This window comes from Eucalyptus grandis, chromosome 6 (genome assembly GCF_016545825.1).
Source record: "Eucalyptus grandis isolate ANBG69807.140 chromosome 6, ASM1654582v1, whole genome shotgun sequence".
NCBI classification, from domain to species: domain Eukaryota; kingdom Viridiplantae; phylum Streptophyta; class Magnoliopsida; order Myrtales; family Myrtaceae; genus Eucalyptus; species Eucalyptus grandis.
The window spans coordinates 17496497-17520539 of NC_052617.1; the positions used below are offsets into that span (position 1 = coordinate 17496497).

The following is a 24043-nucleotide window of genomic DNA, read 5'->3' on the forward strand; positions in this document are numbered from 1 at the left end:
TGAGGATCTGGGAAGATAGTCGTCGTCTAATGTTTCACACGCCGCCGCAAGCTTCTGCGAGTGGTCTTCACTCGCCACGTGCATCTCACATGATCCATCAAGCCAGCCTCAAAGTGACGTCATCTGCCATGTCATGAACATGTCATCTGCCACGCATCAACATGCGATCTACCACGTAATCAACACGTCATTTGCCACATCATCTGACATGCGATTGCTACATCATCTTTCACGTCAGCCTCTGCCCTTGACTATTGGCCCTATGTTCACCATCGTTGAGTTCCATTGACTAGTGTTGACTTCTGTTGACCAGCGTTGATCTAATCGGTCCACCTATTTTGACATCCTAAATCTTTCAATGCCTTAATTTTTGCATATTAGCTCTTGAAGTATCGATATTTCTTGAACTTAATATATAATCTTCTAGGTTTATACTAGTTTATTGCACATTATGGAAAAATTGGAAGTTTCAATACCCATTTAGACCATTTTGAATGATCCTGATTATATTTTATGGGCTCAAGAAATATCAAGTTTTTTGAAAGGACGTCGACTTTGGCGCTATGTCACTGGTGCTATTGGTGAACCTACTCAAACTATTGGTGAAATTGTGGACAAATTTAGGGAACACTTGGAGGACTGGGATAGTAAAAACCATCAAATTCTTACATGGTTTCGAAACACTTCAATTCCCTCGATCACACTTCAATTTAGTAGTCTTAATATGGCCAAGGAAGCTTGGGATTTACTTGCCAGCCGATATTCTACTATAGATATTTCCCATCAATATCAACTATTAGGGGAATCTACATCGCATGCATCAAGAGGCAAGTCAGTCCATTAATGATTTTTTTATCATCAATGCATGCTATATGGGATCAACTAGCATTATTTAAACTACAATGGGATGCAAATTCCAATGCTTGTAAGTTCACTGAATATCACAATCACATGTGTGTCATGTAATTTTTGCTAGCACTTAACGATGAATTTGAACTTGTGTGAGCTTCCCTTCTACATCGAGATCCACTTCCCTGTCTTGAAGCAATTGTCTCAGAGTTGTTGACTAAAGAGACTAGACTTGCTACCTTGAAGGTGCAATGCTTTGCATTTCTTGCTACTCCCAGTTCTTCCTCCTCACGCAGACAATATTGCAACAACTATCATTGATATGGTCATATTGCATCCTACGGAGGCAAATAATTGATCTTGGTACAAAGGTCCACCTCAACCTACATGTCAATCTTCTCACTTTTGTCACCATTGATGGTTCCACCAAAGACTCGTTCGTTACTCTATCATCGTAGGATCTTCGTTCTATTTTTCTCAAGAATCTAGTAATTTGAGCCTCTCTATCTGTAGCACTTCTGCTCTGTCAATCACTCCAGCTACTCCTGATTCGTGGTTCTTTGATTCTGCCTACTGTAATCACATGACTTTTTATTCCAATTTATTTAAGTAAAAATCATTTGCTTCACAAGTACCTACTATTCTTAAAACCAATAACTTGCAGATTATAGTTAGTCATACAGGGAACATTTCAACATCATAATTATACTTACCTGACACCTTCTTAGTTCCTAAAATCATAAAGGCCATGGCACATTTCTGGTGCCCTAAGACATCCATTTTTATGTTTGGTGGGTTTGAGCTAATCCCAACTCTGGAAGAATACAACATCATCATTGGAATGTCTCTCTCGAGAGTAAGCTTGTTAGACCACAAATAGGTATAGACTTGTTGTGTGGGTTAGTGTGACTTTTAAGAACTGAAGTTCATGTTATGAGGCAAATTCTTAAAACTAACCACAATACTTGCCCAATAAGCGTTTTTGACTACTTGTTTTGAAAATCAACCCGTGACCCTAAAAATTGAGATTTTCCTCCTAGCCTTTTTTTGGTTCATCATTTTCCCCCATAAAAAATGCCATTGAAAATGCTAGTAAGGACACCTAAGGGGGTGAATAGGTGTTCTAGGAAGTTTTACAAGATTTAATAGATTAACTCATCTTGTGAGGATAATAGACTGAATATGTAAAAGACTATAAATAGTTATATAAAGTGATGAATCAAAGTAAAGAGTTCAGGGAAAGAGAATTGTGACACAAACTTTATAATGGTTCGGCTTAGATCAAGCCTACGTCCATTCTCCATCGCACCGACACCTACTGGCTAGATTTCACTAAGAATCAAAAGAGTTTTTACAGCCTCAAGTCCTTGATTCCACAGTGTAAAAACTCTACCACACTTCCTCAAGGTTTTACAAGTGTTTGATCTCTCTTTTGAGTACAACTTAAGCTCAGCAATTGAAATAGCAAATAACTAAGAGCTTCAGACTTTAGAATTTTTCTTTCACACACACACTCGAATAACTTGAGCGTCTTCCTTATATACTCATTCATACCTTTATAACCGTTAGCACTTTCCAAAAAAATTCTTCCAATCTACCTGTTTGACATAATCAATCCAAGTTTCCATAAGTAGAACCTTCCAAGTATATTTCGCTTTTCAACGGATCTTGATTATCCGAATTGATTCCAATAAGAATAATTGATCTTAATGTGCTATCTTCAGCTGTAAGAACTTCTATAAACCATACGAACTGAATCTTTAAAGATAAACTCGCATTTGGATAAGTCTTCTCTTCGTTGGTCTAGAAACTGCCAGTGTAGGTTGACTTTGAGTCTTGAGTCTTGCAGTCTTCAGACTTTGACGACAAAGTCTGGAGTTCATCAGACTTTAACAGTTGAGTCTTGAAGTCTTTAAACTACATTGATGGAAACGTTTAGTCAACTTCAAAATAAGAGAGTTTTCTCCAACAATCTCCCTCTTTTTTATGATGACAAAACTTTCCTGCAGATTTGAATACTTTTGACCTGCAAAACAAAACTTAAGCAAAGCAAGATATCTCATAAAAGATGAGTAGATTTGGACATGAATAGTAACGATTCTACAATCACAAAACATGTTAGTCCTACAAAATAACTATCCTTCCATAATCATTGTCACAACCTAAGTTACTGTAAGTATCAAAAATCAAATCAAATAGTCTAAAAGTCCAATTCACAACCAAACAAAGATAAGTTCAAAGGTAAAATAACCCAAACCAAATCAAATCTGCATCAAACTTCTCCCCTTTTTGTCAACAACAAAAAGTGGAGAATAAATACAAAGAGTTGTTTGAAAATAGTGGGGTTTGAGTCAAGGTTGTTTGGGCAGGTGAACAAGTTGGAATTCTCCCATAGAGCTCACTTTGTCTTCTCAAACTTCCTAATAGTCTCCTTCGCCTGCTAGAAATCTTCACTCTTCACATGATCTTGCACTTGAGTCTTTAGGGTAAGTAACGGATCTTGCAATGAAACAAAAGTAGCTAAGAAAGCCTTTTAAGATCTTTTATCTCATAGTTCAAACCATATTGACCATTCTTTAAATCCAGCAGAACATCCATTATACGTGAAAAATCCGTTGAATGAGTTAATGAGGCAGGTCCAACCGAATTGATTCATGGAGTTCTGAGATTGGAGGGATCTTCAGCATTTTGTCTACTATGAGGTGGAGTGAATTCCACAAATTCTGGTTCTGGATGGAGAGAGGCATATACATCCTTTGGATGCGCTGCAGAGAATAGGCGAAGAAATACCTCATTTTCCGCATCTCCCCTTGTTTGTGTGCCTTTAGGAGGAGAAGTAGATTCTTCTTCCTGTCCAGCTTCAGCAAGAGAGTGATGTTGTTCTTTTGCTTTCTCACCAAAAGTAGTTCCATCCCTTGTCTTTTCGAGTTGCTTGACAAGGATACAACCAAAGTAGGCTCAAAAGTGTCATCTCGAGCCTCTTCTTCCTCTCCTTCTCTTCTTCCTTCTTCCTCTTCTGCTTCTTCTCCTCTTCTTTCCTCTTCCTCTTCTTCTCCTCTTCTTTCCTCATCTCTTCTCTCGTCTCTTCTCTAGTTTCGCGAAAGTTGACAAAACTAATCAAGTAACTTAAGGCTGAAAGAGTCATCTCGTCCCTATCTTCTTCATCTTGCAAGATGAGAGTTCTCTTCTTCTTTGCTGGAGCATCCATGGGCTCCTTACCTTTCCCTTTGGCTATTGTAGAGTCTTGTTTCGTCTTGATGGGAGACTTCTCCTTCATGCACTCCAATACCCTATTAAGCTCTTTCGGATGCATTTTGGTGACCATTTTAAATCCAATCACCATCGGAGTGATGTTTGTCAAACATAAATGTGCGGGAATGTGAATTTTAAAATATCTAAAAAGGTGCGTGATAAGAGCGAATAAGGGAGTTGTCCCTTATCTTTTACCATTGTCCTGTACATATCAAACGGGATGGTGTGAGGCAGAGAAAATTTTCAACCAACATTGATAGCATACATCAGCTTTGCTTTGGAATGAGAGACATCAGTCTTTGATGTAGATTTTGGATAGATGCAGTTAATCACAATTTTGTGTAGCAAAATGTTTGAGGCATTCATCCTCGAATAAGAGATCTTACGATAAACATCCTTGTCTCATACCAATTCCAAAGTAGCATGAGCAAATGACACATTAATTGGTTGGAAACACCCTCTTTCCACCCCAATTATGTCAGCCAATGTGTCAATATCCACCAAAAACTTCTTATCCCTTACCGTGAAAGAGAAACTATTCGTATCCAAAAAGGATAAATTTGAATAAAAGTATGCTGTTAGTTTAGGATATGCAATTGTAGATTCATAACAAAATTCTCCATTTGAAGAAATGCAAACTTCTCTCATGATTTACTCTAATTGAATCGAGAAAATCAAAGTCAACACTCCTAGGGTTCATCACCCCTCTTTTCGATTTAGATAAATTTTCTTGTGCTCCTTAGAGCGGAAAATGCTCGCTCCATCATTGACAGCATTAATAGCCACTCCCATTCTAGGCTGAAAATGTGCGAACATTCGTTTATCATCATCCTCGTTCTTGTGGTTGATTAGCGGTACCAAAACGTGGGTCACTTGGAAAATTGGCAAAGGTTCTTTCAGCCGTCCCTTTCTTTGCAACTCCTAACTTTTCCATTTCTCGTAAAAGTAAGGTTTCATTTTTTAATCCTCTTTCTCTAAGAAACTCGTCAATCAAAGACATCGTAATACCTCATGCCTTCAACTTAGAGTAAAATGAGAAAGCAATATTAGGTCTCGAGCGTTCTTACAAGTTCAATTTCTTCCACTATTTCTTCTTCCGGTTGAGGTGCTGGAAGAGATTGACAATGTTGAGAATATTGTTGCTTACTTTGTTGTTGTTGATGAGGAGAATCTTCTTCCTCAGTCAAGTCGAAGTGAGTAGGACTCTTTGGTATGTGACGTGGTCCCTTGCTTGCAATTCTTGAAGACTTTCTCGAAGACATTGTCACTTCAAGGGAGGAATTCTCAAACTTGCTCGAAAAGGTGAGAACTTTTGGGTTAATCAAGAGTAAAAGTGAAAGCAAATGGGAGTTTAGAATGTTAGGGTTTGAGAGTGAGAACGGAGAAGATGAATTTCAACAATATATAAAGCAAGTGAAGCGAGGCAAACAAATCGTCATAAAAATGCCTTTCCAAAAATGAATAACTTCATTTTTGAAAATAAATAACTGCCTTTTGAAAATGAGTAACTTCCTTTTGAAAATGCCATAAATTCAAAAACTTTGGAAAGATAATTTCTATCAATTAGCGATTAAAGAGAATGTACCTTTTCAAGTCTTTAACCAAAAATTAAATTGCTAGTATCGAAATAACTTACAGTCGTAACTCTTGGTCTTTTGAGTTTAAACACTTTCAAACTTTACCTCTAAGTCTGAGCACCTTTAGACTTTACTGGATAAGAGATGTGATGTTGATCCGATCTAATAGACTCAAATAGGTTTTTCTATTGTGGTTTTGTAAATATGTTCGCCGGTTGATTCTTTGAATCAATGAACTAATAATAACTTCTCCATTTTGAACATGATCTCTAATAGAGTGATGTTGAATTTCTATGTGCTTTGCCCTTGAATGAAGAATTGGAATCTTTGTGAGATTAATTGCGCTAGTGTTGTCACATTTGATCTCGGTGCATGAGTCTTCGATTCCAAAGTCTCTCAATTGTTGTTTTATCTATAAGATTTGAGAACAGCAACTCTCAAAAAAGCCATACTCCGCTCTGCTGTTGAAAGAGCTACAATACTTTGCTTTCTTGAGAACCAAGATATTATCTTATTTCCCAGCAATTGACACGTGCCGTAAGTACTCTTTCTATCAACTCGCAACCTGCTAAATTTGCGTTTGAATATCTAAGGAGAGTAAAGTATCATTCTTTGGGATACCATAGACCTAAATTTGAAGTAGTTGCAACGTATTTGATGATTCGTTTTGCAGCACTTAGATGAGATTCTTTGGGATCTGATTGAACCAATAATGCTCCTGTAAAGCTTTTGGTCAAATTTTTTTCCTCCTTCGTCTTTGTCCAACTTCGAAGAACTTGACATTGGTATCTCTATCTTTTTGCAATTCTCAAATCCGAACTTTTTAACGAGATCTTTTGCATATTTTTCTTGGTGAATGAAAATTCTTTCATTTAATTGTTTCACTTGTAATCCGAGAAAGATAGTTCACCTATCATGCTCATCTCAAATTCATCCCACATAGACTTAAAAAAAACTTCTTGCACGAGGTTTTCGTTAGGTGATTGTTTTACCTTCTCTTTTAATAAACAAGGTAGTATCCACTTTTGCTTTAACAAAAAATGCTTTTCAAGAAAATAGCAATATTTTCTGGTGTTTGCTAAAAATCTGAAAATAAATTGAGATTATATACATATATATTTTTAAATTGACTTTTTAATTTTCTTTTTCTTTTTCGTTCTTCTTCTGCCATCTTCAAGGAGGCTCCACCTCTAGATTGGCAAGATTGAGCTCTGCTTCATGCTTGTGAGCTCTAGTCTCATCGGATCGAGAGGCTTGAGTGTCGCCAAATTGCCAATCTCAATTGGTCGTTGATAGTAAGAAAAAGGAGGAAGGAAGAAAAAGAATTATAATATTGATTTTAAAATAATTTTATAAAGCTGAAGTGGGAGAGAGACTGTGTAGAGTTCTTGTAGAAATTGAGTTTTAAACTCAATCTATTTAGATTCATCTATTTTAAACTTCAAATTTTTTTTAACTCATTTAAAAAAGGCTCCTCAACATTGAAATGATCCATTTAAGACTACCCTTGACAAGATGTTGTTGAGGATTTACCCTTGGTGGGAAAAATGCTGGGACTTGGTAAATGGGGCACTTTTTAGTTTTTACGGTCTGATAATTGGGCAACTTTTACGGCACCGCGACTGTATCGAATTATCATAGACATTCCATCGGAATCAGAAATTTACTGTAAGTGCGAGATTGAAGTGGAACCCTGACCAAATTCAGGTCTAATTAGCGCCAAACGCCCATACCGAAACCCAGGAGAGAGACCGGCCGTCCTTTGTGAATCCACTCTATAGCTTGTCATTTAATAATGGGGGTAAAGAAAAAAAGAAAAAAAAAAACAAGAGATCTCCATTGCAGGCATGCACTCGTGACATATCGATGCACGCTTTGGTGCAGTTATTTAATGTTCTTGATTATGATGGTCAGGGCAAATAATGATGCCCAACAGCCTCGCGCCCGTACAGAAACCCAAAAAGGGATCCACTCTTTACAGCTAGTCATCCTGTTGTGGGGTTAAAGAAAGAAAGATCTCTATATCTGGGCATTTTTGCAATGATGCCCCATTGACGTACGTTCTGGTGCATTGATTCATTTTTTTGCTACATAGTTGTTGTAATTATGGTTAATGGATCAACGAATGCCAATAAATTAAGATACGCGTCTTTTCTATTCACGTATCTCTTTTGGATTCATGAATTTCTTAAACTTTTCCGTCATGTATCTATTGAATTCATGAATTTTCTAGATCCATGTATCTTTTAGTTTATGTATTTATTGAGTTCACAATCTCTTTGAATTCACGTATCTCCTGGATTCGTGAATCTCTTGAATTCATGTATCTCTTGATTCAGAATTTCGTGATACATGCGCCTATTTAATTCATGTATCTCTTTTGTACATGAACTAAAAATATCTATAAATAGATGGGAGCATAAGAGCTTCGTAATGGTTTTTTGGTTTTTCCGACTCGATTCCAAAAGGCTCGATACACTTTTCTACTCTTCTGAATTTTTCGAAAAGGCGCGCTTGGTTCAATTGAACGGTTCGGGAGTCAGCCCCGCATAGTGCTAATCCAAACGAGGTTCGATATGTTGTATCTTGAGGCATAGTTCGTGAATCATGCGAGCACCATTGGCGGGAACTAATTGCCTTAAGGAGATTCGGATATCCGTACCTCACCTCCAATTTCATGTTCGATTTAAATAAACAGTTTGTGTTTTATTTTTGGATTATATTCCAACAATCTTAAGGCAATTAATCACTCACCGTTTGTTGTTCTTGTCGATTATTGAGATGGCTGGAAACAACCAAGTGCCCTTCAATGTCCCGAATGTTTCGGAGACGTTCCTATGGTCGATTCGACCGATGCTATGGAAGATGTTCAACCTCGAGGTCTGAATTTGTAGCAGCCAATGCTACGGGCCCTGGGCCAACACCAATTTTGGTGGTGCGGGTACAAGTCATATGACTGGTATACCTGGGACTGTTTTTGAGCACGGTATAGGCCAAATGGCTTTTGGCTCAAGCTCGGAGGATGGTTCAACGAACCTTGCCTACCGTGATGGCAACGCTCCAAGATTCACGCTAATGAGAAACCGGAGAAATTTACCTGAGTGGGCTTTAAAAGGGCGGGAAGATGTACTTCTATTTGACCATGCTCAATGCGACGAAATATTTATCGGAGGTGTGCCCGATAATTAGTCCAAATGAGCAAGATGTCACGACGCTGGTGCGTTGGAGGCTTGGAAGCATGGGGACTTCTTATGCCGAAATTATATCCTTAACTTAGTGAATTCTCTTTATAATGTTTATTGTAATATTGAATCTGCTAAAACAAGTTATGGGAGTCCTTAGAGAAAAATACAAAACGAGGATACTTTGGCACCAAGAAATTTGTGGTTGCCAAATTCTTGGACTACAAGATGGTGGATTCTAAATGTCATGAGTCGGGTTCAAGAATTGCAATTAATTCTGAGTGACATTCGGGCCGAGGAATGATACTTAGTGAATCATTCCAAGTGGCAGCCATGATTGAGAAACTACCTCCGGCTGGTCGACTTCAAAAATTATTTGAAGCACAAACGGAAGGAGATGAGCCTTGAAGATCTCATTTTGCGCCTCAGGATCGAGGAAGACAATAGAAGGAGTGCGAATACTTCTTCTGAGCCAAAGGCCAACGTTGTGGAATCTTCCAAATCCAAGCAAGATAGAAAAAGGAAGATGTCTTTTCAAGGAAAAGGCAAGCAAAAGGAGCAGTTCCAAAAATTCCAAGGGAAGTGTTTTATATGCAACAAGCCCGGCCATCGTGCTAAGGATTGCAAGAAGCGCCCGAAAAAAGGCAAGAACGAAGGTGCAACCCAGCAACTGACTTTGGACAGAGCATGACAATATTGAGAGACTGCCTGCTGTGGTAATGTCTCGAAGCATCTCGTGTCGAACACTAATGGTGGTGGCTAGACACGGGTGCCACAAATCATATCAATGCGGAGATAAACACATGTTCTCATCTTATGAGAAAGCTGAAGAAGATGAGAAGCTTTATATGGCTAACTCGCATCAGCAAAGATCACTAAGAGGAAAGGTGATCCTGAAGTTTTTATCTCAAGGAGGTCGCCCGCTGAATGTCTTTGCATGTACAGAGATATTCGGAAAATCTAATTTCTGGCCCTATACTTGTCAAGAAGGGTTTCAAAGTTGTATTTGAATCTGACAAGTTTGTACTTTCAAAAGGAGGGATGTATGTGGGGAAAGGGTACTTATGTAATGACCCGTTTAAGGCCAATGTGGCTGTCATTGATGTAAACTCAAAGTATGTGTGCCCAAAGACTATTAATAAAGAAAAGTCTTCGTTTACACCTTGTGTGTCTCTTATCTATGGCATGGTAGATTAGGACATGTAAACTATGGTACAATGAAAAGAATAGCAAACTTGGGATTAATTCCAAGATTTGAGTTAGATGCTCGTTACAAGTGTGAGACTTGTGTTGAGGCCAAGTTTGCCAAGAAACCTTCAAATCCATTGAAAGAACAAGTGAACCTCTACAATTAATCCATAGTGATCTATGTGATTTAAAGTTTGTAGAAAGTAGAGGTGGAAAGAAGTACTTCATCACATTTGTGGATGATTGTACTAGATTTTGCTATGTTTATTTACTAACTAGCAAAGATGAGACTATGAGCATGTTTGTCAAGTATAAAACTGGAAGTTGAAAATCAACTTGATAAACGAATCAAAGTGCTTAGGTCTGGATAGAGGAGGAGAATGCGCCTTCAATCAATTTGAAAGAGTTTTGTGCTAGTCATGGAATAATTCTCCAAACGATCTGCACCTTATACTCCACAACAAAATGGAGTTGCTGAACGATTGAACAGACACTAAAGGAGATGGCTAACGCCATTCTTTTGGAGTTCAGTTTACCTCGAGAACTTGTGGGGAAGCAGTTTTAACTGCAAATTATATTCTTAATAAAATACCCCACAAAAGACAGGTAAAACTCCATACGAGTTATGGAATGGAAAGTTGCCATCCTACAATTTTCTAAAAGTGTGGGGTGCTTGGCCAAGGTGGCAATTCCTCCTCCAAACAAACTCGGTTGGGACCTAAAACGGTGGATTGCATATTCATCGGTTATGCTCAAAATAGTAGCGCATATAGATTTTTGGTTCATAAATCTGAAAATGCGGAAATTCATGTTAATACAATCCTAGAATCAAGGGATGCTGAATTTTTGAGGATATATATCCTGCAAAAGAAATCAAGGAGAACTTTCTCGAAAAGGCTTAGAGAATCGAGAATCGAGAATGATGAAGTTGTGGCCAAAGAAGCCGAACTTCGAGGAGTAAAGGTCTCGAATCGAAAAATCTTTCGGACCTGATTTTCTAACATACATGTTAGAAGGTGAGCCCCAAACATATAAAGAGGCAATGTCATCTCCGATGCTCCTTCTCGAAAGAAGCTGTTGACAATGAAATCCATTCTATCCTAAGTAACCATACTTGGGAATTGGTTGATCTTCCACCTGAAATAAACCAATTGGATGTAAATGGATTTTCAAGAAAAAACTAAAGCTGATGGTTCCATTGATAAGTACAAAGCTCGGCTTGTAGCCAAAGGGTTTAGACAAAAAGAGGGTCTTGACTACTTTGATACTTATTCACTGTCACAAGAATAACATCGTAAGGATGTTGATTGCTATAGCTTCGCTATACAATTTGCAAATACATCAAATGGATGTGAAAAATGCATTCTTAAATGGTGATCTCGATGAGGAGATTTATATTGAACAACCTGAAGGGTTCAAGGTCAAAGGACAAGAACACAAAGTATGTAGACTTGTCAAATTATTGTATGGACTTAAACAAGCTCCTAAGCAATGTCATGAGAAATTTGACCAGGTAATGATTCAAAATGGGTATAAAATCAATGAGTGTGACAAATGTGTGTACACTAAATCTACTACAGTTGGATATGTACTTATTTGTCTATATGTTGATGACTTGTTAATTTTTGGAGATAACATTGAGGTCATCAAAATCACCAAGAACATTCTCAAGAAGAACTTTGAGATGAAAGATTTAGGTGTTGCAGATGTTATACTCGGCATCAAAATTGTAAAGAATTCTGATGGCTTAGGTTTAACACAATCTCATTACATTGAAAAGGTATTTGAGAGATTTAAAGGATTCGGCATTAAAGATGCAAACAATCCTTTTCTTCCACACCTAACTTTAAGAAAGAACACCGGAAATAGTGTTAGACAAACTAGAATACTCTCAAGTAATCGGCAGCATCATGTATATCATGAATTGCACTAGACCCGATATTGCGTACTCGGTAAACAAACCGAGTAGATATACCAAGAACCCAGGTCATGAGCATTGGAATGCTTTGATGAGAGTATTAGGATATTTGAAAAGGACAAAAGACTATGTTCTACAATATGGCAAATATCCAAATTTGTTTTGGAAGGTTATTGTGATGCAAAGCCGGATTTCGATTCTCGATGAATCGAAATCGACTAGCGGATATGTGTTCACGCTAGGAGGTGCTGCGGTGTCATGGAAATCCTCTAAACAAACTCTAATAACACGCTCTACAATGGAATCGAGTTTGTTGCTTTGGATAAAGTCGCTGAAGAAACGAAATGGCTTCGACATTTTTAGAAGATGTTCCAATGTGGCCAAAACCTATGCCTCGAATTTGCATACACCGTGACAATCAAGCGGCAATTGCAAGGGCACATAATGTGATTTATAACGGTAAGTCTAGACATATTCGTCGTAGACATAACACCGTAAGGCAGTTGCTCTCAAATGGAATAATTTCTTTAGACTTTGTAAAGTCAAAGGAAAATATTGCGGATCCGCTGACAAAGGGTTTGTCAAGAGAGCGATAAACTGGCATCGAGGGAATGGGTTTAAAAGCCTTAACCCAATAAAGAGATTCCGGGGTGGAAACCTAACCTATGCGATTGGAGATCCCATGGACTAGGTTCAATAGGACAACGCAAATTTTGGAAACTCTAGTGTGAGCACTTTGTCTCCCATTCCTATGATGCAACAAAGTGCTTTCCTACGGCGTTATCAAGGGTACGCTATGCGTTTAATGATTCCTATAACTTTGGATGTAACATCCAAGTAAGATATGGTAGGATATCTTTAATAGGAATGCACCTATATGCGTGGAGGCCGACTCTATGAAAATCTTTAAAGGCTAGATTTTCTAAAGCACGCACGAATCCCGAGAGGTTCGGGGCCGAAAGAACGAACACAACCGAGAACCAATCTTGAATTGGAAATACTCCGTGTGAGGTTTATTGTCTAGGCTTACACAAACAACCTGGCGATTCAAGGCTTAGTCCATCGACTAGTTAAGTAAGTCCGATAAGCTTTCACTAAAGAAGGTTCAAAGCGAAAGCTACCTTTCTTGATGCGGTTTTTATTTCAACAGGCATGCTCAGATTCCTTCGAGTCAAAAATGTTTTGTTGATCCATTAATGTGGGGATTGTTGTAATTATGGTTAATGGATCAACGAATGCCAATAAATTAAGATACGTCTTTTTCTATTCACGTATCTCTTTTGGATTCATGAATTTCTTAAACTTTTCCGTTCATGTATCTATTGAATTCATGAATTTTCTAGATCCATGTATCTTTTAGTTTATGTATTTATTGAGTTCACGAATCTCTTGAATTCACGTATCTCCGGATTCGTGAATCTCTTGAATTCATGTATCTCTTGATTCATGAATTTCGTGGATACATGCCAAGCCTATTTAATTCATGTATCTCTTTTGTACATGAACTAAAAATATCTATAAATAGATGGGAGCATAAGAGCTTCGAGAATGGTTTTTGGTTTTTCTTTCTGATTCCAAAAAGGCTCGATACACTTTTCTACTCTTCTGAATTTTCTGAGTGTCTTTGGTTCAATTGAACGGTTCGACTGAGTCCCGTTTGCGTAGTGCTAATCCAAACAGGTTCGAGGTGTTGTATCTTGGGAGGCATAGTTCATGAATCTGCGGAGCACCATTGGCGGGAACTAATTGCCTTAAGGAGATTCGGATATCCGTACCTCACCTCCAATTTCATGTTCTGATTGCAATAAACAGTTTGTGTTTTATTTTTGGATTATATTCCAACAATTTCAAGAGATTCATGAACTCAATAAATACATAAACTAAAAGATACATGGATCTAGAAAATTCATGAATTCAATAGATACATGAACGGAAAAGTTTAAGAAATTCATGAATCCAAAAGAGATACGTGAATGAAAAAGACGTATCTTAATTTATTGGCATTCGTTGATCCATTAACCATAATTACAACAGTTACGACACATGGAGGACCGGCCGCTGACAGGTTTCTAATAAATTCTTACCTGAGAATTGGGTCTCGCTATTAAAAAGCTAGGTAAAATGTCGAAGATTGTCATTTCACTACTTTCGCACTCTTTCAACTTGCTCATGTCTTTTGACCAAAAAAAAAAAAAAAAACTTGCTCATGTCTAAACTTTAGCTTGAATAGCCTATAAATTATGTTCATTCCGAGATGTTTATTTCAATTTTTTTTTTTTTTATGATATCAAAAGTCTCAAATTTATACCCACATAACACTTTTGCCAAAAACTTATAATCATACAACACATTTATCTCAAACTTTTTTAAAATATAAAAACTTAAAATTTATGTCAATGTTTCGCATACATAAAAAAATTCCAAAATTTAGATTTGTGCTTGCCAATACCTTTTTTCCTTTTCCTTTTCCTTTTTTCTTCTTCATCTAACAAAATTTTGACAAAGGGTAACTGCGTTGCATAAGTATTTTGGAAATATCATAATACTCGCATGTCCGTGTCCCTGTCATAGAGTGTAGACATAGAATAATGCAATTGTCCCTGTCCGTTCGTCAAAATAACTTGTCACTCTCACGTGGGGCGCAAGCAGAGAAGCCACCAGTCGCCCTACCTCGACAACACTTGTGATCACACCTGACAAAGAGGCCGCCACGTACTGGGGAGGAGGTCCTATATGGCAGGAGTCACGGTCCACCTACCCTCCGGGAAGGGCAGAGGGAGAGAGAGAGAGAGATGGCGAAGAGCAAGGAGGACATCAAATACGGAACGGCGCAGGCGAAGTTGGCCGTAGATGAGACCCTGCGAGTCGCGTACAAGCACGGGACTCCCCTGGAGGGAGGCCACATCGCTGAATCGGAGCGGGTCGACCTCTTCTCCTCCGCCCACAACATTCCTCCGTCCCAGCCACAGCCGCGACCCAACCCTAGCGCTGCTCCGCCTCCTCCGTCGGCCGATGATGGTTCGAACGCCCCTGACAAGACTCGTGCTACCTCGACAAGCACCGGCTGAGCAACGTCCATGCCCTTTCCTTTCTTTTCTTTCTCCTCTTTTCTCTTACGTACTCCGCTCCCGTCAAGGGTTTCGCTTCAGTTAATAAATTACAAGTTCCCGTACCCTCTCTTCTTCTTTTTCTTCTCTTATGCTTGTGGACGGACATAAATTCACTGGAGCCTCGGTTTCGCTAATAAAAGAGAAACAAAATTTGAGTGGGGAAACAAACACGCAGAGGACATTGGAACTGCAGCATACTCGACATATTCGGATTATATTCTAAGGACGCATATCTCCCTCCGATGGCAAGGTAAGGTCTCTCGTTGCGTTTCGAAGTGAAAGGGCGACCAATTTGAAACATTTAATGGGACGGAGTAGATTCCCCCGTCTAGCAATCCTTTTCGTACCGACGTTGTGATCTAGCCAGAACAGTGCCTAGCGCAGTCGCTAGCGCAGACGCTGAGATATTGTCGCCTTCCCTGGGGACGGTCCCACTACCACTATGGTTCTCTCCTTCCACTAAATCGCAGTCGCACACACCGAGGACCCGAATTTAAAGTTTCGTCTGGCATTCCGATTGTGCCAGGTGCGAAGCTACAGTGAATGATGGACGCGCATTTTGCCAAATTTCCTCCTGGTCCACTAGAATTGTCGTTACGCCAAATATTGTCCCATCAGCGTGTTGGAAATTATACAGAGAAATTAATTAAAAATAGCTAAAAAGCCAAACGAGTAACACTTTGCGTCTGAACGCTAGGTGGGGCTCCGCATGTGGGTAATTTGAATCTATGCCGAGTGAGGAATGAGGCGAACTGGGAGCCCTTTCGATGGAGTGGGCATCATATCCACGATGATCTTCTCCTTGGGGTCGACTAGCTCCCACTTGAACCTGTTCACCATGTTGTGGAGGAACGTGAGTACGACCAAGCGCGCATACTCTTTCCCCGGGCACAGCCGCGGCCCTCCGCCGAAGGGGACGTACGTGTAGGGCGGCAGCGCTGCATTCCCTTCCTCGTACCTCGTCGGGTCGAACGTCGCCGGGTTCGGGAAATAAGTCGGATCATTGTTCGTGCTGCTCACCGTCCAGTAGATCTAACGATTCGGGACAGCCACGAGAGAGAAATTAGTAATGTAAATGTGGGTCGATATTCGGGAATTGCGTAGTTATGAAGCGAGAATCACCTTCCAGCCTTTGGGAATGGTGTAGCCTTCGTAGGTGATGTCGGTCATGGCCTCTCTGAAAGTTCCCTGCAGAGGCGGGGTGAGCCTCAACACTTCGCTCGTCACGTTCCAGGAGTACTTCATCTTCTGAATGTCCTCCCACGCCAGTGTCTCCCCAGGGTTCTTGGATTTCTTGATCGCTAATTGCTCTGTTTCCCACCCAAAGAAATAACGTCAAAACTTCAGGTGTTGATCTACTCAGGGCAATCGGATTTTTCTTCGCATGTTATATTTTTTTTTTTCTGGGAATACGGCGCGCATAGGCCACTCCCGAGATTATTTTTCTTCTTAGACCTAGACAACATTATTGACATGCTGCGCTGAAACAAGCGATTTGTCTTCAACATAGACGTTTTTTCTCCTAGGGGTAATGTACCTGCTAGAATCTTTTTCGTAGATGTCGGGCCTCTCGCCAACGAACTTCATGAGGAAGGTGATGGCAATAGCGACCGTGCTGTATCCGGCGGTCAGCAGCCCCATCATCTTGTCGGCGATCTCGGTCTCGGGCATCATCCTCCCGGTGGCCGGGTCGGCTGCCGCCACCATGTACGTCAGTATGTCCTGCGACCTCGCGCCGCTGGCCAGCGCCTCCTTCTTCTCCCTGATCACCGACAAGAGCGCCTTCCTGATCGCTACGGCCCCACGGCTGGCGTTGTAGAATATCGTCCCCGGGAATTTCCAGGGGATCGAGTGGAGCCCGAGGGAGACGTCGTCGAACTCGTTCGCGAGCCTCGTGATGCGGTCGTGCTCGTTGAGCCCGAGGAAGAATTTGCTGGCGAGGGACAAGGTGAAGTTCTTGGAGAGCGGGAAGACGAGGACCTTGCTCTGGCCTTCCCAGTGGAGCTTCATGTGCTGTTGCGCGGTCGAGTCCATTTGCTCCATGAAGCGGCACAAGGCCTCGGGCTTGAGGAACCCGGGCTGGCGCAGCACCTTGGTCTTGGACTCGTTCGGGTTGGCCGAGGGCGGCGGCGGCGAATTGGCCTCGTAGGATCGCATGAGCTTCTGCATGGAGTGTGGCCGCCACTCGGTCACGAGCTTCTGCTCGTTGGAGAATATGAACTTGTTGCCGGCGGGGCCGCAGAAGACGGCCACCTTCTCGCCGAGGATCTTGGTCTTGAACACGGTCGACGAGTACTTCCTCATCCGGTCCCCAACGAACTTATCCGGATTCCCGAAGAGGAACTCGACCGTCTCGCCGAGGATGGGCCACCCGAAGCTGCCCGGCGGAGCTTGGGGCCGCTGCTCAACGTGTGCTTGAACAGGAGGAAGATGAGAGAGGGGCGAGGACGGAGGAGAGCGAGACGAGAAGCAGGAACTCCATGTTTAGAACGTTTGGTGTTTGAGGCAGAGAGAGAGAGAGAGAGCAGGGGAAGCGATGAATGAAGAGAATCGCTTTGTGGTGAGCAGATGAGTGCTTTGTGGTGAGCAGATGATTGTGTTTTTTATACGGGAGAGTTGGCTAGCCACTGAGCCAGCCATCGCTGACCAATTCAAGCGTGGAAACTTTCTCTGGGGAATTCAACCCGAGATTAACATGATGTAGCACAGAAATTGCCGTGACCAAGGGATCAAATCTAAACAAGTGCAAATTCCAAGATCAGCCAGAGAAGCAAATCTCATCATGATCAGAACAAGGCATTTCTATTTTAACATCCACATGCCCCATGCAAAAGATGGCAATTTTTCATTGGCCACTAAACTTGTTAAAATGGATCATGAATCCATTTTTCAATGCACATTTAATGGGTCAAGTCATAGTAAACGGATTTAGAATAATTAAGCCTAATATAACATGGATGTTAAACTGATTCACGATTTATTTACACTTAACCCACTTTTAAAGATTTTCTCTAGCCCTCTATTTGGGTTAAATATATAGTAAGATGGATTAAGATTGAGTTGGGTTTGGTCGAATATCGATCACTAGATTTGTGTTACATAGAAATAAAATCAAAATAGGTTAAATTGATCAATTCGGATTGAATCATTTTCGATCTGATCCATTCGTTTGATGGTTCTACTTGTTGCTTGGTTTCGTCTCATTCAAAATGAATAGATCTTATCCGAACTATTATAATTAGCCGAAATAGTTTGTTCACTTAAATTGGATTCATTCATCTGTTAACGCGTTGCTGCCTGAAAAGAAAGAACTGCATAATAATAATGTGGATCGGAGGGGAGACTTCAACTATGCTTGCAATGATTAGCACTAAAAAATGTAGGGTTACACTATAAACTCAGGGCAAGTCAAACTACTCCAGCGTGAAAATTAGGTAGATCGTGATCCCTGCCAAACTAGTCTTTTCTGGATGGCTAATGAACTTTGAATATGGAAGGCCCGGGTAGGCTTGGTATCCAGGACAAAAACATATTAAAAATCTATGTAAGCTTGCTATTCTTTTTCTCTCCCCGGCTAAAGTCCGTGAAGAGGGGGCTACGGGTGATGGAGATCGTTCGGCGTTCGCACACTTTGACCATGTCAGCAGCACTTTTTTTCTTTTTCTTTTTTAAATGTTCATGATAACGTATTCTTTCGAGGGGGAGCCATGGGATTCCAACTGTCTCCACCATCGTCTCAGTCAATTCCATGATTCAAAACGCGATTGACACACCTAGGCACTAGCAACCTCGGCGAATGGTGGTCCTTCAGTTTTGAGCCGTTGGTTGGAACTTGGAACCCCATTCGGTGTAACCCGATAAGATCGCAAACCCGAAATCCAGTGATGCCCGCTGCACCATCAGGGATGGGGTTCTATCAGTTCCTTTTTTTATCAAAATGATCAGAGCATACCAGTTGACCGAAGCCGTCGTTGTTGGTTCCCGAATTCGTTACGTCGCGACTATTAGAAATTCGATACAAGCGAGAAGTGAGAACTAAGGCTTACGCAACGTGCCGGGCATTGGGAAGGAATATTGTCAACAACTCTTAATGCAAGAACATAAAATAAATAATTCAAAAGCGACTGGGAGTCGAGCTTTTTACAGGGAAATGTAGGTCACGCCCGTTTCATTTGACCGAACGCCAGCGACTCACTCTTGGTCCATATAAAAATATCATCGTGACAACTGACGAGGCAAGTTCCTCAGCGTCGAGAGGCAAGTTCCTCAGCGCCGAGCGACATGTGGATACGACTTGTAATTAGATCGGAAGCAGGGGGACCCGTTTCTACGCTTGAATTTGTTGGGTTTAGTACACTTCGTAGAGCGACGCAGTCGGCCGAAGTTGACATCGAGATTGTCAAGCGAGCTCGCCGCTGGTTTTCCACCGAAGCCATTGCGCCATATAATCCCGAAAGTAAACGGCCGCCTATAAGGACAGAAAAGAATAAAATCAAATGACGAACGACTCCGCAGTCCGCATCCAACTTAATGCGGAAACTGATATAAAAATGAAAGTAGCGATTCCCGGAGGCTGAAGCAACTCCTGAACATGGTAAATATAATATAAAGAAGGCGCTTTCCCACCGTTGGTGTGTCAGTACTATGAAGCCAAATGCCAATTCGCAATCATGCACTAGGTAGAAGCGGGATTAATGGGGACTTGCAAAGCTGCCAGATATGACCGACAGTGGGAAAGACCTCACCAGCAACAACCGCCGTGTTATTCACTCTCTGGGCCTGACGAGACGGGCTGAGGTCCAATATAAATGATGAAATTCCGTCACATCACGCGTCACATATGCCTTGTACTGTACAATTCTGAGAAAGCGCAAATTAAGGGTAGTAGGAGCCCCTATAAGTAACTTAATTTGCAAGAGGCTGCAAGTCCCTACCTCCGAGGAATTCTTTGACAATGTTAATCCTGTCTTATACAAGGAACAATTCAAGGATGTAATAAATTCATTTAATGTGTAAATAATCTCGCAATGTATTGACATGATGACTTCAATTAGTAAAGCTAATACCCTTATAAGAGAAAGCTGTGAACCTTGAAATAAATTGGCCCTTTCTTATACTCTTTTACAAGTATTTCAACTTGACTTCACGAATCTTGTGGATATATATTTTTACTAAGCATATGATCACGATGCCTTTCTTAAGGATTATCTATGAGTTTAACACATAAAGCTCACAATAAGCAATTAAATTCACCACTTGAAAGAACTTTTTGCATCGTCTAATATCTATAGGCAAATTCAACTTCAAATACCTGAGATATGTGGACAAGTAACTAGCATAATTTATCACGTATGTCAATTTTCTAAAGAGAGGGCATCAGCATTGGTGAATGTTAAAGTTTAATATGGCATTGTCCAAGGTTGACAAAATGCCAAGACAAATGATGCGTTTGAAACTGCCTTTCCAAAGCCCTTTGGGTGTATAAAAGGTCTTTGGGCCAAATATTTAGTGTTTGACAAATTCTTTTTACTTACCTTTGCCAAATGCAAGCCTTCAAAAGGCTGAATGCCCAAGGCAAGTTAGGGGCTGCCTTGGGCTTTGGCTTTGAACCCTGCGCTCGGGGCTTTCTCCGGCATCCTAGGCCTTCAACACTAGTGAAAATTTTCTCTCGAAATTGTCCTCGCTAATTTATTTTTCCGGTTTTACCCGATAATTGTTTATCATCTTCATCTTCTTCCTTCTCTCTACTAAACATGACCAACATCTATGTGTGGTTGCCGACGAAGGGTAGGCAAAGTGCGTGAAGGGCAAGTGGTCCGGTTAGGGTCCTACGACCCTCTAATGAGGGTTGCCGCGCGAAGGATGTGGCGCGGCAAGGGTCACATCAACCCATATCTGGTCGCAAGATCCGAGTTGTGACGACCAAATCGCGCGGCCCTTGCTACCTTTGCACGAGGTCGCGATGCGGTGGGTCACACGATCGTTCGGCGAAGGTCGCCATGACCCAAATGTCACGATCTGGTCGTAATGTGGGTCGCCGCGACTAGATTGAGTGGCCCTAATGACCTCCCCACGGAGGTCATTAGGGTCGCCGATGTGGTCCTGGCACCTCGATCGCAACCAGATCGCATGATTCGGGTCACAACAACCCTCACAGCATCGTCCTTACGCACAACGACCCTAGTCGAACACCTACCCTTAACGCACCGCTTGTCCCTCACCGAACCGCTTACCCCTCACCGGTGACGGTAGCTCTTCGCCGGAGGTCGCCACCTAATCTCCTTTTTTTCTTTTTCTTTTTTTTTAATAACAAAGTCTTTTGTAAATTTAATTTGTCCAAATACTATTTTGCTCAAATGTATTTCATAATGGACTTTCACAAACACGATTTACCAAACACAATTGGCATTTTGAAAAACTCCTTTAACTTAAGAGCCTTGGCACTTTTTTAAGAATTTTCCCAAAAGCCTTTCCAAACGCACCCCAAAGACAGCCATGCTTGCTTTTTGCCCAATTCCCTGTCCTTAAAAGAAGGTCTTTGTTAACTTGTAAGGGGATCCAGGAAACTATTGGTTGAGTGTTATCAATTGTCATATGTATAGCCTTTAGGATTAGGTTTAGGCATAGTTTTCTGTGACATCGCCTCAGGTCATAGTTTGATTCAGGTAAGCTCCATCTTTGCATTCAAGACGCTTTATGTTCTTAGTTGTTTTTACTAAGTTTCAATTCAAACCGCAGTGATGCTTATTGATGTTAATAGACTTATGCAAGTTGTTTGATTAATTCAGGCCAGAAGTTCAATGCTAATGTTTCTTGCTTCGTTCTTGATGACAATGGCGATTGGGAATTTTGCTTTCTTTTATGGAAGATTTGAAGATCGGATAATAGCAATTTATCCTGTATGAGATGTAAGCAACTTCATGATTAAATTCTGACTTTCCTCACTTCTCATCATTTCCTTTGTCTAGGTGCTTGAGAGGGAAAGACTAAATTGAACAAGTGCAATTGTTCCTGGCAAGACCCCTGTTATCCATGCCCTTCTTACTAATCATTTCCCTAATGCCTAGAGCCATCACTTACCATCTCGCAGGACTTCGCGTCAAGTCTTGTTGCCAGAGTCATGCCAATTTACTCATGGGACTCACAACAGTTAGAGGAATCCCAGGATCAACAACACTTTGTCTTGGCTCATGCAAAATTTTCAATGATTTCGATCGTGTTTGCTCCAACTGTTCTCATGGTCACGGAGCACCAGTGAAAGAGAGAAGCCCATGCAGAATCTGTGACGCGGTGTCTTGTTCTTACTAGAAGATCTTCACTGAACATGGATCGTGATCGAGACTCCTACTGTTCGCTTTTAGCAATATATGTAACTTAGGCCTCCGGTCTCAAAACCATATACTACGGCATTGGATCTACTTATGCTCAGTTAAGGTATATGCCAAGTAGGGGGTCAGCATGTATGTACTCTGCAAATGGAGGGGAAAACCTAATTATATACATAGTGGGTAATCACTGGGAAGGATAATTCTCACAAATTTCGACATTGACATTTCCCAGCTAGAGGATCTTTCATGGCTTTAGTCGGTCCATTTTTGACTTGCTGGCGATTGCTAGCTTTTTCTTCTTTGTGGAGACCATGTGTCGTGGCAGTTCGGGTCTTCTCGTGGATGGCTTCTCGCGTACGGTCATGGAGTCCTCTGCAGCTCCAGTGGAAGCTCTGGCGCTGCTGGAAACCTAAATACTTCAGAACCTGGTCAAAGACTTAATTTGAACTGAACTCAGATCAAAGGCTTCACCAGCGAAGATCAAGCATCTTGGGAGATAAGTTTACATATCAAGGAAGCCCGGACTCAGCTTAGGCATTATTCGGACTTTAAAGTGGCTCACTGCATTGGAAAAGCAAATAAAGTGGTGGATTGAGTTGCCAAATCCTAAAGTCAAAAAAGCATTCCTGCCAACTGGACCTTATATCTTTTCAAGTCGTTTGGCCTCACATTTGCTCTGAAGCTGCAATTATGCATGCTCATTCTTTAATCCTAATGAATGAAAACTATATTCCCGACAAAATAAAAAAACGAATACTTCTTTTCTCGTCTCAATTTTCTGGACCTTGAACTAATGTCCACAAAAAAGATTAAACGGACAGTTTGGAAGCGGGGCATTCGTGATTAGGAACGCACTCTCCTCCAAGCCGTATTTGTTGCAGATCTCCCCGATCCCAGGGCGATTGCATACTACCTCACGGGACTCCAGGGAGGATGAAAACACTTTGTTCTTCCGCGTCTCGGTGTTGTTCACTCGCATGATGTTGGTGGAGAGACTGATGATGACAGTGGCAAGCACGTACCGAACTTCCTGATGAGCATCCTCAGGGGGGCAGGAACCCAGGCGCAAATGATTTTAGGAGGAGGATCCTTCAGCCCACCGAATGACCTCGAGCTCCCAATTTGGAAATACCCTTTGTACTACGTTGCCTTTCACAGATAAACTTATAAGAGATTGTTCAAGAATGAGTTCAAGCGACTGAAATTTCCGTAGTCAAGTTGGGATTGTTGGGACATCTTTTTGTCAGTGGCAAGCAGGTCCTGAGAGAGTTATGGCAGATAGACATGGAGTATTCTGAGTGGGTTGATCCTGGAGTCTTGATGGGGAGAGGTGATTTTTTGTACAGAGTCATGTTCTTGGCCATTGTCCACGGTCATGATGGGTTGATTACCATAATGATGGTAAGTGACTAGTGGAGTTCCTCCTAATCCACTAGCAAGGTACGAGAGAAAGCATGAGATTATATTGATTAATTGTACGCAGAGAAGCCATTATCTATATTTTATCCATCGAAGCCAAAGCTACTTCATCTCGTTATGCAATTATTCTGTATGCTTAAATGGCTATATAATGCATTTCTGTCCCACAGGGTCAGCTCTACAGAATCACATACCCAGGTTCAGTGCTACAGAATCGCAT

At 41.1% G+C, this 24043-nt stretch overlaps 2 protein-coding genes across 2 annotated transcripts; one reads left to right on the forward strand and one right to left on the reverse strand.

Moving 5' to 3' along the window:
- The first annotated feature begins 14624 nt into the window (after nucleotides 1–14624).
- On the forward strand, nucleotides 14625–15138 carry LOC120294591. Its single transcript, XM_039314799.1, has one exon. It carries the CDS (start codon nucleotides 14759–14761, stop codon nucleotides 15032–15034), a length of 276 nt encoding a protein of 91 aa, XP_039170733.1. The 5' UTR covers nucleotides 14625–14758; the 3' UTR covers nucleotides 15035–15138.
- A 495-nt stretch (nucleotides 15139–15633) lies between these two features.
- On the reverse strand, nucleotides 15634–17560 carry LOC120294348 (beta-amyrin 28-monooxygenase-like; the record flags this gene model as incomplete). Its single annotated transcript, XM_039314401.1, has 3 exons — nucleotides 15634–16108; nucleotides 16199–16369; nucleotides 16583–17560. Coding segments are annotated over 3 exons (1455 nt in total), but the record flags the coding sequence as incomplete, so codon positions are not given.
- Between the last annotated feature and the right edge of the window lie 6483 nt (nucleotides 17561–24043).